The following is a 12,993-nucleotide window of genomic DNA, read 5'->3' on the forward strand; positions in this document are numbered from 1 at the left end:
GAAAAAATGCTCACCATCTCTAGCAGTCAGAGAAATGCAAATCAAAACCACCCTAAGATACCATCTCACTCCAGTAAGATTGGCAGCCATTAGGAAGTCAAACAGCAACAAGTGCTGGCGAGGATGTGGGGAAAAGGGTACTCTTGTACATTGCTGGTGGGACTGCAAATTGGTGCGGCCAATTTGGAAAGCAGTATGGAGATTTCTTGGAAAGCTCGGAATGGAACCACCATTTGATCCAGCTATTCCCCTACTCGGTCTATTCCCTAAAGACCTAAAAAGAGCACACTATAGGGACACTGCTACATCCATGTTCATAGCAGCACAATTCACAATAGCAAGACTGTGGAACCAACCTAGATGCCCTTCAATAGACGAATGGATAAAAAAAATGTGGCATTTATACACAATGGAGTATTACTCTGCATTAAGAAATGACAAAATCATAGAATTTGGAGGGAAATGGATGGCATTAGAGCAGATTATGCTAAGTGAAGCCAGCCAATCCCTTAAAAACAAATGCCAAATGTCTTCTTTGATATAAGGAGAGTAGCTAAGAACAGAGTAGGGACAAAGAGCATGAGAAGAAGATTAACATTAAACAGGGATGAGAGGTGGGAGGGAAAGGGAGAGAGAAGGGAAATTGCATGTAAATGGAAGGAGACCCTCAGGGGTATACAAAATTACATACAAGAGGAAGTGAGGGGAAAGGAGGAAAAATATAAGGGGGAGAAATGAATTACAGTAGAGGGGGTAGAGAGAGAAGAGGGGAGGGGAGGGGGGAGGGGGGATAGTAGAGGATAGGAAAGGCAGCAGAATACAACAGACACCAGAATGGCAATATGTAAATCAATTGTTGTGCAAATGATGTGATTCTGCAATCTGTATATGGGGTAAAAATGGGAGCGCATATCCCACTTGAATCAAAGTGTGAAATATGATATATCAAGAACTATGTAATGTTTTGAACAACCTACAATAAAAATTAATTAAAAAAAAAAAAAGAAAGAAAGAATTGATCATCTCTTTAAAATTTAAAATTTCTGCTCTGCAAAAGTCATTGTCAAAGAGAAAGAAAAGACAAATCACAGACAATGAAATATTTATGAAAGACGCATCTAATGAAGTGTTTATAAAATACTACCTCCTAAAAAAATTAAGGAATAAAAAGCATGTAAAAAGGGGCCTGTTTTCCTGTATGCTGTGGTTTGGATACAGTTTGTCCTTCAAAAGTTCTTGTGCTGTAAAGATGAATGCAATAATGGCATTTGTTGTTAAATGAACTGGAGAACAACGTGCTAAGTGAAACAAGCCAGACTCAGACACTAAAAGGCTGAATGTTTTCTCTTACATGTGGAAGCTAGAGCAAAATAAAGGAAAGGAGGAGGGATGGATAGGAGATCACAAAGATCTAGGGAGAGTAAAAGAAGGGAATTGAGAAGCAGAGTGGAGGGGTGGGAAAGGGGAAGCAACGTGAAAATTCCTAAAAAAATCATGTTCATGTGCACATATTAATATACTATAGGGAAGTTCACCTTTATGTAATGTAAAAAGAGCCTCTGAAATAAATAAATCGATGAGCAGGAGAGGGAGGACGGGAGGGAAAGGGCGAGATGGTGAACTGAAATCAAAGTCCATAACCATATGATTTTGCTGGGATGCCCCCAACTACAATGTATAACTACAAATCCCTAATTTAAAAAATAAAAGCAAAACAGCAATGACAAAAAAGTTCATGTTCTGGAAGCTTGCTCCCCAGAGGGTCAGCATTGAGGTGGTAAAGAGGAAGGTCCTAGTGGGAAGTAATTAGGTCATCAGGGCGCCACCCTCGTGAGTTGATCAATGTGTCCCCGGGAGTGGGTCAGGTCTTGGTAACTAGAAGAGTTCAACTGAAAGCCAATCAGTATACAGCAGGGCCACCCCAAGCTTTGATCCCTGTCACATAGCCAATTCTCTTTCTGGCCTCATCAGGAGGCCAGAGCCATGCTGTTTGGACCCTTTAAGCCACCAGCTTCATGAGCCAAGTAAACTTCTTTACCCAGGCATTTTGTTATAGCAACACAAAACAGCTAACTTACTGTCAATTAAAATGCCTATTTCTTGAATTACAGTAGATGGGGTAGAGAGAGAAGATGGGAGGGGAGGGGAGAGGAGGGGGGATAGGAAAAGGATAGGAAAGGCAGCAGAATACAACAGACACTAGTATGGAAGTATGTATAAACGTGGATGTATAATCATTTGATCCTGCAATCTGTACATGTGGTAAAAATAAGAATTCATAACCCATTTGAACCAAATGTATGAAATATGATATGTCAAGATCATTGTAATGTTTTGAGCAACCAATAAATAAATAAATAGATAAATAAAAAAAAAAAAAAAAAAAAAAAAATAAATTAGTCATAAAATTATTTCCCAAAACTGATGAAAGAGTTAAGAAAACATCATTCTCAACACTTGAGACAAACATTTAACATCATTTGTTATTTATCCTTTGCATTAATAAAGCACCTTTTACAATTGGATCAGCTGTTTTATTTTTAAATGCCCTGATAACCAAGTAAAAGATGCACTTCTTCTGCCCCCAAAGCATAAAATTACATGATTTCTTAACATAGTTTTAACTCAAGAAGAATGTCTCCTTTCTTTGCACTTTTGCAGGATAGCTCTTTGGTGTTTTCCCTCTCAAATGTCTGTCACCCCTGTTAGTTTCCAAGTATCTGCACCTTAATTTTGCTAGGTAGCGTGGGTTCAAACTCTGAATGGTAGAGAAGAAGACCCCTAAAAATTTGCCAGAAGCAATGATAACTTTAAAATATGTGGAGAATGTGGATGCACAGGAGTCCAGAAAGTAGGCCCTGGATATAAACCAAATGTGGAGACAGAGAAGTGTTACCTACCAAGCAATCTAAAAACAGTAATATCAAAGTGTGCATTTTCAGAGTGCTTCCATAATTCCTCAAATATGCCCTTTCTGATTCTGTGTTTGAGTCCAACCCCATTCCCACCTCGAGACTAGCATGACCCTACCACCACCATGCCAGGGGGCTGCCAGCCATGTTAGTAGTTAAAAGACACTAGTATAATGCTATTGCCCTCTGTTTGATGCATTTCCAGTCACTTTTATTATGTTCTAATGTAATAATTTAAGTAGTTTCTAAAATACACATTGATTTTTTTTATTATTATAGAAAGCTTTGAAACTACCCTTTACTAACTGTTGAAAGTCATTTTAGAAGTTCAGATAGTACTTTGGCACCTCACTATGCATAATTTTGTTATGAACTATTTTGTAGAGCAAAAATATTCAGAACTTTTGGGAAAATCTTTAAACTTTCTTAAAATCTTTATATCAGTAGTTCTTAACTAAAGGTGATGTTATTCCCAGGGGACATTTTGCAATGATTGAAGACATTTTGATTGACACTAGTAGAGGAGGAGATGCTACTGGCATCTGGTTTGTAGAGGTCAAAGATGCTGCTAAACATCTTAAAGTGCACAAAGGACAGTACTCTACTCCTATACAAAAAATAATTATATGGGCTGAAGTGTCAATAGTGGTGAGGGTGAGGAACATGGATTTATGGCAATTAAGCCAAGAATTTGCATTGGCTAAACTGTGAAGTGATAGAAACCTTTTGAGCCCAGCTTCTAAGTACTGGTTCTGGGGAGGATCCTTAGAAAAGGATTAATAAAGTCTCATACGATTCAGTAACATTCCCCATGATAATTAGGGTAAGCGCTGGGATCCTGGGCTAGTCATCTGTTCCAGTTCTGTAACAATCTGGTTCGCTGAAAATGACATTCAAAAGGGAATAGATACATTTTCTGCTCTGAGCAGAGCAATAAAAAACAGCCTCATCACAGCTTCTTGAGACCTGAGCAAAGGTTGCTCCCTGGCTAGTCTTTTAAACCAACCATGCCTTCCAGTTTTAGCATCCTTTCTCCCCTGTGTACTTGAACCCCACCCAAGATGGGAAGCACCAGATGCCTTAGGCTCAATTTCTGGTGGGTTGGCTGCTCATAAGGTCTAGAAACTGGGGTTCTGTTTCTTTCCCCCCTAAGATCCTTCCTGGTTCTCTCCTCCTGATTTATGTTCCAGAGCTTCAACTGACTGATATTGCTGAATTCTAGAAATATCTCCATCTGCGGATAGGCCCTTGTCCTGCCTTCCACTTCACATTTTTCTTTTATGGTCTATACTCATGATGCAGATACTGTGGCTTGGGTTTAGACTCCGTAGGCAGGGAAAACCTTTTTTAATGAGCACTTGGAGTTGGCCTACTTCCCTGGGCAGCTAGTTGGTTGGGAGCGTCCCTATCTTGCTATCATGTCACTGTCAACTTCTAGATAATTCTCATTGTATGACAGTCTCCTCTCCCCACTTAAAATGGCAAATCTGCCCCCACAAACTCCCTATTTTATTTCTCTGTAGCACATGTCTTCTAACAAGACACTATAATTTGTTTACTGTCAGGCTTCCCCTGTTAGAAATTTTTCCTTGTTGAGTTTATATCCTATTTGGTTGACTAATATATTCTCAATATATTAATGAGTGCCTAGCATAATAGTAGGTGCTCAATAAGTTAATGGTTGAAGACTGAATGGCAAGACCAGACCCTCACCTATATTTTAATTATAAATACTAATGCAAGTAGAAATAAACTGATCGAATCAAATAAAGTCTCTTTCAGATAAAGTAAATTTAAATGACTTTCAACAGTGGAAAGGATTTTCCAGCACTCTAAAAGGCTGACATTAAGCTTGTCTCAGGGCATCCATTCTTACAACCGTAAAACATCATGACCTTTGAAATTGCATTTAAAATATTCATGCTTCATTTAGACCACACTTAATTTATGGCAATTAATTAGTGTTACATGAATTAACTGTTTACCATGGCATTTTCTGTTCTGTCCAGTGCTACCTAATCCTTAGACTGACCTAAATGGCAAAGAATTTGCTTAGTATTTAATCAAATTTTTATTCGAAGTAACAATGGAACAACTCTGGGTCTCAAATGAAAAGGCCATAATAAATAGCTTCTGGATGACAGATTATTTTAGATGTTAATAGACCCTTCTATATGGCAAACACACCAAAAAAACCCCTCATTAAATTCTAATGCTTTCAATTCATTACCTTTTGATATTAAATCAGTTATTGGTTAATAATTGTCATTTACAAGAATAGGTTTATTCAAGTATATTTGAATGAACAGAATTTAACCGAACTTCATAAGTTTTTGGAAAAAATGACTTTCTTATTTAAGTCTCTACTGCTGGAAAGGGAATGCCAGTTCATCTCTCCCGAGAACTTAAATCTGCAGATTGGTATTGCCATCAAGTGTATTGAAATGGAATAAGAAGGTAAAGGAATAGAGGGGGAAATGAGGGAAAGTAGTCTAAGTACATGTCAGTAACTCGACATTTGTTTTTTAGAAATGTTGGTTGAGTTTGTTACTTGAGTCAGTCCCTTTCCTCCCTTCCCACATCCATGTAAACATAATGGAAGAAGACCCAATGGTTTAGAAGAGGATTTAAACTATGAGGGTTTTTATACATAAAACATGGGAGAAGAGGTTGTCCTTTTAATGCAAATCTTAGGTGTACTTATTGTTGAATTTGTGAATCGGGGGAATTCAGTCAGGATTAAGACAAGTAGCATTTGCTAACAGAGGGCTTAATTTGGACATTTTCTCTTTGATTTAGTTATTCTTTCCATTTTACCATTTAAAATTTATTTTGGAACTTTGAGGTGAGGCGGGGCTATTCCTTCGAGTCCAGGACAAGAATGTGAGAGCCCAGGTGCCACTTTTAGCTCTCTTCCCGACACTGAAGATTCCATTAGAGAACTTGACCATCTTTCTGGAGAGCTGAAAGTCTTTATCTTATCACCTACCATTTTTATTTTGTTAATATTTAGATTTTTTTTGATATTTAAAATTATACATATTCATCATTTAACAAATAGGAATTATAAAATAATGAAAAAGAAAAAAATCTCCCATTATCTGGAAAATAAATGTTCACTCATTATTCTAAAACTCAGAAATAATAACAGTTAACTTTTAGCATACAGCCCTTAAGTCTCTCTTCTGTGGAACACACAAACATACAGTTATTTAATGATGTATCCTTCTTATGTTTAGTAATAATTATAGAAAAATTTGACTAACATTATAACAGGAATATTCTCCCTCCATTATACATTCTTAATACCATTTTTTGAAATTGCAACTTATGTTGGCAGCATTATGTTTTTTAAAAATTGTACTAGATATTTTTGATTTTTATGATAACAAGATTTTAATTCATACAATTAATTTACATCTCTGTTTCCATAGGATATATTATTTGAAACTGAATTTTAAGGTAAAAAAATTGTCTTTAGGGCTATTGAAATACATTCTCAAATTGCAATACAGAAAGGGCATATCATCTTATCTTACCAGAACTGTATTAGAATCCCAGGTGGTTTTTTTTTTTTTTTCATCCTTGACAGCATAAAACATTATTTTCTTTAAAAGTATTTTGCTAATCCATTGGTCTTTTTTGCAATGTGAAGCTGATTGTATTTGTTTGGAAAAACTATTTGTAATGGATTCTAGAATAATTATGTAAACTGCAAGAGAAAAGTCATGCCATTTCAATTTAATTAGAATAGTTATCTGAAATAGTTGTCATTTTCCAATGCCAATTGCATAGTATGTATTTTGGTGGCTACTGGGCTAGAAAAATAGACTATTAAGCTCTTTACAATAACATCCCTAATATACATTTTGATTACCACCTTATTTTTTTAATTTTAATTTTTGCCAAAGGAAACATTTCCATTTAAAGGGTCTTTATTCCATGTAGTACATTTTCTTCCTTCTATGAAGAAAAATCAATCTGTAGTCACCAAGAAACAGTAAGTTGTCCTTGAGACACCCTTCCCCATCCTTCTACTCTGACCCTCCTATATAAAAAATCAGAGTAGACTTCAGGCCTTCCCTTAGAAAACTGCCTTATTTGTGCATTTTAATTTCCTAGAAGTAAGTTGAAGATTGGTAATAAAGGTAATTAAAAAAGGAGGCAAGTGAATATTTAAGAATCAACATTTAACAGCTTCTCTTTGCTCTTTGCTTGTTCAAAAAATACAAAGTAAAACCCTATATTTATTAAAAATCTATGTGTCAGGCACACTTCTATATGCTATTGTTAGAGAGTGAAGAATACACAGTCCCTGTTCTCCAAGGGATTACAAATTATTAGGAATAATGGGCTTAATTATGCATTCTAATGTGGTAGGTACCTATAAACAATGTAGGTGCAAGGCTCTCTGGGGGCCTGGAAGACGAGGTAGCTAGCTGTCCGTATGGGCAAACAGGTAATGTTTAAGTAGTGTACTGAAGGATGAGTAAGATCTGGCCAGATTTTATGGTAAAGGTGTGGCAGTGGAATACCAGGAATCCATTGAAAAGTTTTAGACAGAGGAATGACTTATCTAAATTTTTGCTTAAGAAAGATCAATGGCTGCAAGACGAGCAATGCATGGTATTTTTGTGGGGTTGGTGTGAATGGAACTAAGTCACAGGACAAAATATAGGAAAATTGCTTAAAAGGGCAAGAAGTTTTAATGGCCTGAATCAGTGTTTTTCAAACTTTAGTATGCATCATAATCACCCGGAAACTTGTTAAAACACATATTATCAGGCTCAATCCCCAGAGTTTTTGATTCAGTAGGTATAGGATGAGGCCTCAGAATTTGCATTTATAACAACTTCCCAGATGGCTTAGGTGTCTCCCAGGTTTTCTACGCTAGCAATCAGGCAGATCCTCTTGTCATAAAACAAGAGGAAAAGCATTAAGCAAATAACTTTTTACCCATCAATGCCCCTTGCCTTCCAGTGCTGTTTTTTCTTCCCCAAGGTTGATGCTACCTGCTGGCTCTTCCTCTACTCTAGCATCCCTTTCTTATGAGCATCATTTCATGATGCTGATACCTAACTGATCTATTTGAATGCCTCTGCTTCGGGCTTTCTACATTCAGCTTTCTATTAGCGTACAATAGACCCCAAAGGACTAACGTGTCATCAATTATGAATGTGGGAATTTGATGTTCCTCCAAGGTGACAAATTTCTATTTAACCTTGATGGTCCTGAAACTCTGCTCAATGCATTGTTTGTGTGGGAGGATAGTGCACCCCAATAGGCAACCCGGAGGGTTCATTTTGGGATAATTAGGGGGTTTCTGAATCCTCAGTGAACAAAGACTTGCTCTGGCTAAGCATACAGGCCTACATAAATGGCAAATCAAATGCCAGTTAAAATTTTTATTCTTTGGACCCTGTTCCCAGCTAGAGTGTGATTTTTCTTTGCCAAGGAAAAATAACAATGACTTTCTAAAGATAATTTCTATTTAATTCTAATCTAATAACCCTCTGAATAACTTGTTTAATTACATGTGCAGGATGCACATCAGATGGTGAGCACAATCTGCTTTCTTTAATGAATTATGTACATGCATATGCATCCATGCACGCATACATTCCTTGGGAGAAATTACTATACCTCCATTTTCTACCAGATTCCTCATCTGTACAATGAGAACCATAAAATATCTTACAGGATGTTGTGCGGGGAGTAAACAAAATAATGTGTATAAATTGTCTAGTTCAGCATTTGGTATAATAAATATTCTCTTCTCTCCTTTTCTTCCCCATGGATGATTTGTTATCTAGCCAATCTGGTGGTAAGCGATCTGACTCTGGACATTTTGAAAGGAGTCATGGTTTGAAATGGGTAACCTAGACAGTAGTGGCATCATTTTGATCAGGGTATCACAATGAGTCAATTGCAGTCCTCCATAGTATGCAAAAACTTTTCAGAAAATATCATTAGTCAATTCTTAGGACTATTTTAATGTTAAGGGTTGTTTCTTCTACATTAGATTTTCTTGGACTGCCCACTCTACTACTTTCCTCATTTTCATTTCAGTTGGAGACATTATTGCATATTTGGTTTTGGTGTGGTCCTCTGCTCATGACTGAGAGCATTCAACCCTTTCCTACAACAGTGGAAAACAGTGGGATGAGGGTGGAAATAAAGATTACCCAAAGGGTTTAGTGTATACTGTATATCTGGTCTCAGTTCTATATGTACCAAACGGCACCTTGGCTTGTTTAAATACCCGACACGTTACAGCTTGGGAGTTTTACTGTGGCTCCCAGGGAGATCCCGCCAGTAGGTAATTGCCAGATTTCATTAGGACACAATAATAATTATTATTCATTGAGTATTTATTTTGTAGGAATTCTGAAATACCTTTATTTCTACCTGTGCTCATACATATATTCCCATATGTATGATCATTACCAAAGCACCCTGGGATTTTTAAAATAAAAGTCCTAGAAGGAGGGATATAGAACATTTTAAAAAATTATTTCTTCTCATAAACACTAATAAAAGTATTTCTTTCCAACTTTGGAAAGGCATTGTTTTCAAGACCCTGATGGGTTAAATTTCCCACATTAAAAAAAAAAAAACCCACTGGATAGAAAATCTTAATCAGGAAATTTGATTATTTCTAAATTAACTTATTGGTATTCCCTCTTCTACCTGTTGCCTTACCCATCTAATGGGTATATGTCAATATCCAATCAATATTAAAATATATGTTCAGGGAAAATTCAGATAAATGTTTTATGGGGAAAAGCAACTTTAAAATCATTTCTAAGATAATAAGTGCCACTTTATTTCATGGGTCAAAGATTCAACTTGGCACTAGGGGAAGACTCCATTTCTGTCCTTCCTGGATAATTCCAAAGAAGCCCTTGATTTTAGTTGAAAGATCCATAGCTTAGATTGTTTTTCCAAATGTGTTCAAGTTTAATAAGTTTTACCTATACACAAGGGCTGGCCCAGCAGGCTCCTGTACTCACCTATGAATCTGATGATCCTTCGGACTAAGGGGTTCAGGTAACAGCATTCTCCAGTCAAAATTGTTTTCTCCTGGGCAATCAGGGATTCCCTTGTTGACTTTATGAAATACATGGATATCTCGCCAATAAAAATCTGGGGAAGGAATGTTTAAGAAATGTCAAGCTAGAGAGTTGTTTAAGAGACCAAAAATATATTTTTGAGGATTCACAATTTTTTTAAAAGATACTATGTTAGAGAGGTGGGAAGTTAGATAGTAGTTTACATTTAATTCTTCAAAAGAATTAGAGAAAGTAATATTTGATAATTTCAGAGAGTCCAGGACATAATATTAAAGTCTAAGGTCATATAAAACATTAAAATAACAAATTGTAATAGAATTTATGATAAGGATTATGTTGGAATTGAATTTTTAACTCAGTGTGTGCATTGCAATAATGAAAAATGATTCACACAGCCAATGTGCCCAAGTAGGCATTATATACACATATCATAATAAATTATTACTTCATAATTTAAAAGAACTATCACCATTTACATTACAAATCCTTGTTTGATCATCATGTTTGCCTGATACATTTCTCCTACTATGAAAAGGTTGTCACTTCTTGATATGGTACTTCTCTCTCTTACCTTGAAATAATATGTTACCATTTAAATCATAATACCCTTACATGGTTATAAGGTCCTTGATGGCAAAATCCACAGCCTACATTTTTAAAACTATCCTTACAGCACTCAGAACAGTATGTTCTTATTTGAAACAAGGAATTGGCATGGGGCAAGTTTTAGCAAATGCTGACACCGCCATAACTAAAGACTGAGATCCACCAATGAAGAATAAAACTTAATAATTACCACCACCTATTGAATACTGGATGTCAGGCACTTTTTAGCACAGTTACATGCTCACAAGATAACCTAGTGTAGGTGTAATTACCTTTGCTTTCCTGGCGAGGAACAAAAGCTCAGTAAAGTAATTGACCCTCCAAAACATACAGATGGCACAAGGGAGCATTGGGACTGGTATCCAGGTCAACCAACACCGATCCAAACCTTACACTTCTCAGTATGTTACCCACCATTTTGATTTTCCTAATAATAATTTCAACACTTCTCCAGAAGAATATGGTTTTATAGATATTTTTCTTTCTCTCCATAGATCTGTGATTTTAGAGAAAATTCATCAATGTTGTAAGAATTCCCATGCCTTATTTTCTCTTGCCACTATGGACTGATTGGATGTATAAAGATGTTAACATCATGAAAAGGCACAGGGATAACAGAAATTAATTTCAAAACTGGAATCATCTCTGAGTGGTTTTTCCATCCCTTCATGGGTGAGGAACCTAAGGGTTTCAGGGACTTGGCCACACACTTCAGACAGTGTCTGAAGCAACTCTAGAATGTGGCCAGAGGCTCTATTTCCACTACACTACTCTACCTCATACCTTAACATCATGAGTCTTTCTATGGTTAAAGTATACTGCATTTAACCTACTTTGCTTTTGGTGTCCTCAATATTAAGTCCAAATTCAAATATTTGTATTGAGTCACTACTATGTACAAAAGTAGTGGTTAACTGTGAGGAAGAACTGTAAGGCTGGTTTTTCTTGGCTTCAAAGCTGGGTTTGTAACTTACTATTTCTAATGATCTTGGATGCACTATATAAGCTTTCTATACCTCAGTTGTCTTATCTGTATAATCAAGATAATACTTTTAGGTTTAATTGAGTGTTATACACATACACACCCACATACACATGTATCTACATATGTACACACATATGCATACATTGTATGTGTATGTATGTATATAGGTGATTGCATTTATACATATGAATCATATAGAACTGTACCTGGAACATAATATGCACTATAGGAGGAGTTGAAGTTGTTATTGTTAAATCAATAACCAGTGAATCAATGTCATCATCATTATTTCTATTAAGTACTGTGCCAGGACACTGGTGAGGCAGATTCCAAGATGAATAAAAGACCCTCCATAAACTAGTAGGAACATACACACACACACACACAAGATCTTGTAGAATCAGACAGATTGTGTCTTACATACATTACAAAGGCAATGCAGAAAGAAGCCAAGCCTCCCGGGTAGGAGGGATGTCTCTGCTTTGGGAGAGCCAGTTTCCTCTAGTCAGTTTTCATTCCTAATGCCATATGTACTTCCTGGCTAGAAGACGCTGCTGCCTGTTATATATTTATAATATGCTGTCTTTATTTACAAGAGCGCCTTTCACCTCCTCTGCCAAGAGCACTATCCAGAACCCTATTGTGGTTTTATGCTATCACATGGAAAAACGTCAATTTGTCCCTAAAAAAAAAATTCTGAACTTCTTTAGTCTTCATTTGAGGGCCAAATATTTGTATTTTTCCCCTACTCCCTGCCTAGAACCTAGAAAATGGTTATTTCTAAAATAAATAAATAAATAAATTCTATTTATAAGGGAAGAAAATAAGATTGAACATTTTATGTGGCCTAGAGGATGCTTGCTGTCTTACAGGTCACAGGTCCTGATATCCTGTAGCTCAGCAAGACCTTTGCATGTCTCCTTGATTCACAATCTGCCTCCCTAGAGATATTTCAAATCTGGATGGTGTGACCTTGAAATAAACAGTGATAGTCCAAACTGTCATTAGAGAGAAAATGGGGAAGGAAGAGAAGACAAAGAACCATTTAAAAATAGAAAAGTCATTAAACTTACAGGTTTAGATGATTGTGATGGTTAAAAAAATCCAATTATTTTGTTTAAAAAATTTTAGTAGTTACATTTAACCTAATAATAAATTTGTTAGGATGTCTTAGCCAGATTAAATATATATAAAATAATTAGTTTTTAACTAAATAAATTGGTCTCTTTAGATCTGAAGGCCGTGCCTTAGAGTTCTGGCATACTGTAAAAAGTGAAAAGACTTTCTGGGCTTGGAATATTCTGGTCAGCAGTGACCCCAGCAGAGAGGGCAAGGGTGTATAGAAAAATATGGCACCAGGGGGCCAAATCAAAGAGGTACACCAGGGAGGGCCAGTGAGGTCAAAGATACAGGCCAA

The 12,993-nt window shown here is 36.3% G+C and overlaps 1 protein-coding gene across 1 annotated transcript in view; it reads right to left on the reverse strand.

Annotated features, from left to right (window-relative positions):
- Plppr1 (phospholipid phosphatase related 1) overlaps positions 1–12,993 on the reverse strand; it is a 283,020-nt gene that overhangs the window by 35,495 nt on the left and 234,532 nt on the right. The window contains exon 4 of the mRNA XM_076843244.2: positions 9,926–10,058. Coding sequence (XP_076699359.2) covers positions 9,926–10,058 — 133 coding nt within the window. The remainder of the gene's footprint in view (positions 1–9,925; positions 10,059–12,993) is intronic.

Source organism: Callospermophilus lateralis, chromosome 2 (assembly GCF_048772815.1).
Source record: "Callospermophilus lateralis isolate mCalLat2 chromosome 2, mCalLat2.hap1, whole genome shotgun sequence".
In the NCBI taxonomy this organism is placed as follows: Eukaryota; Metazoa; Chordata; class Mammalia; order Rodentia; family Sciuridae; genus Callospermophilus; species Callospermophilus lateralis.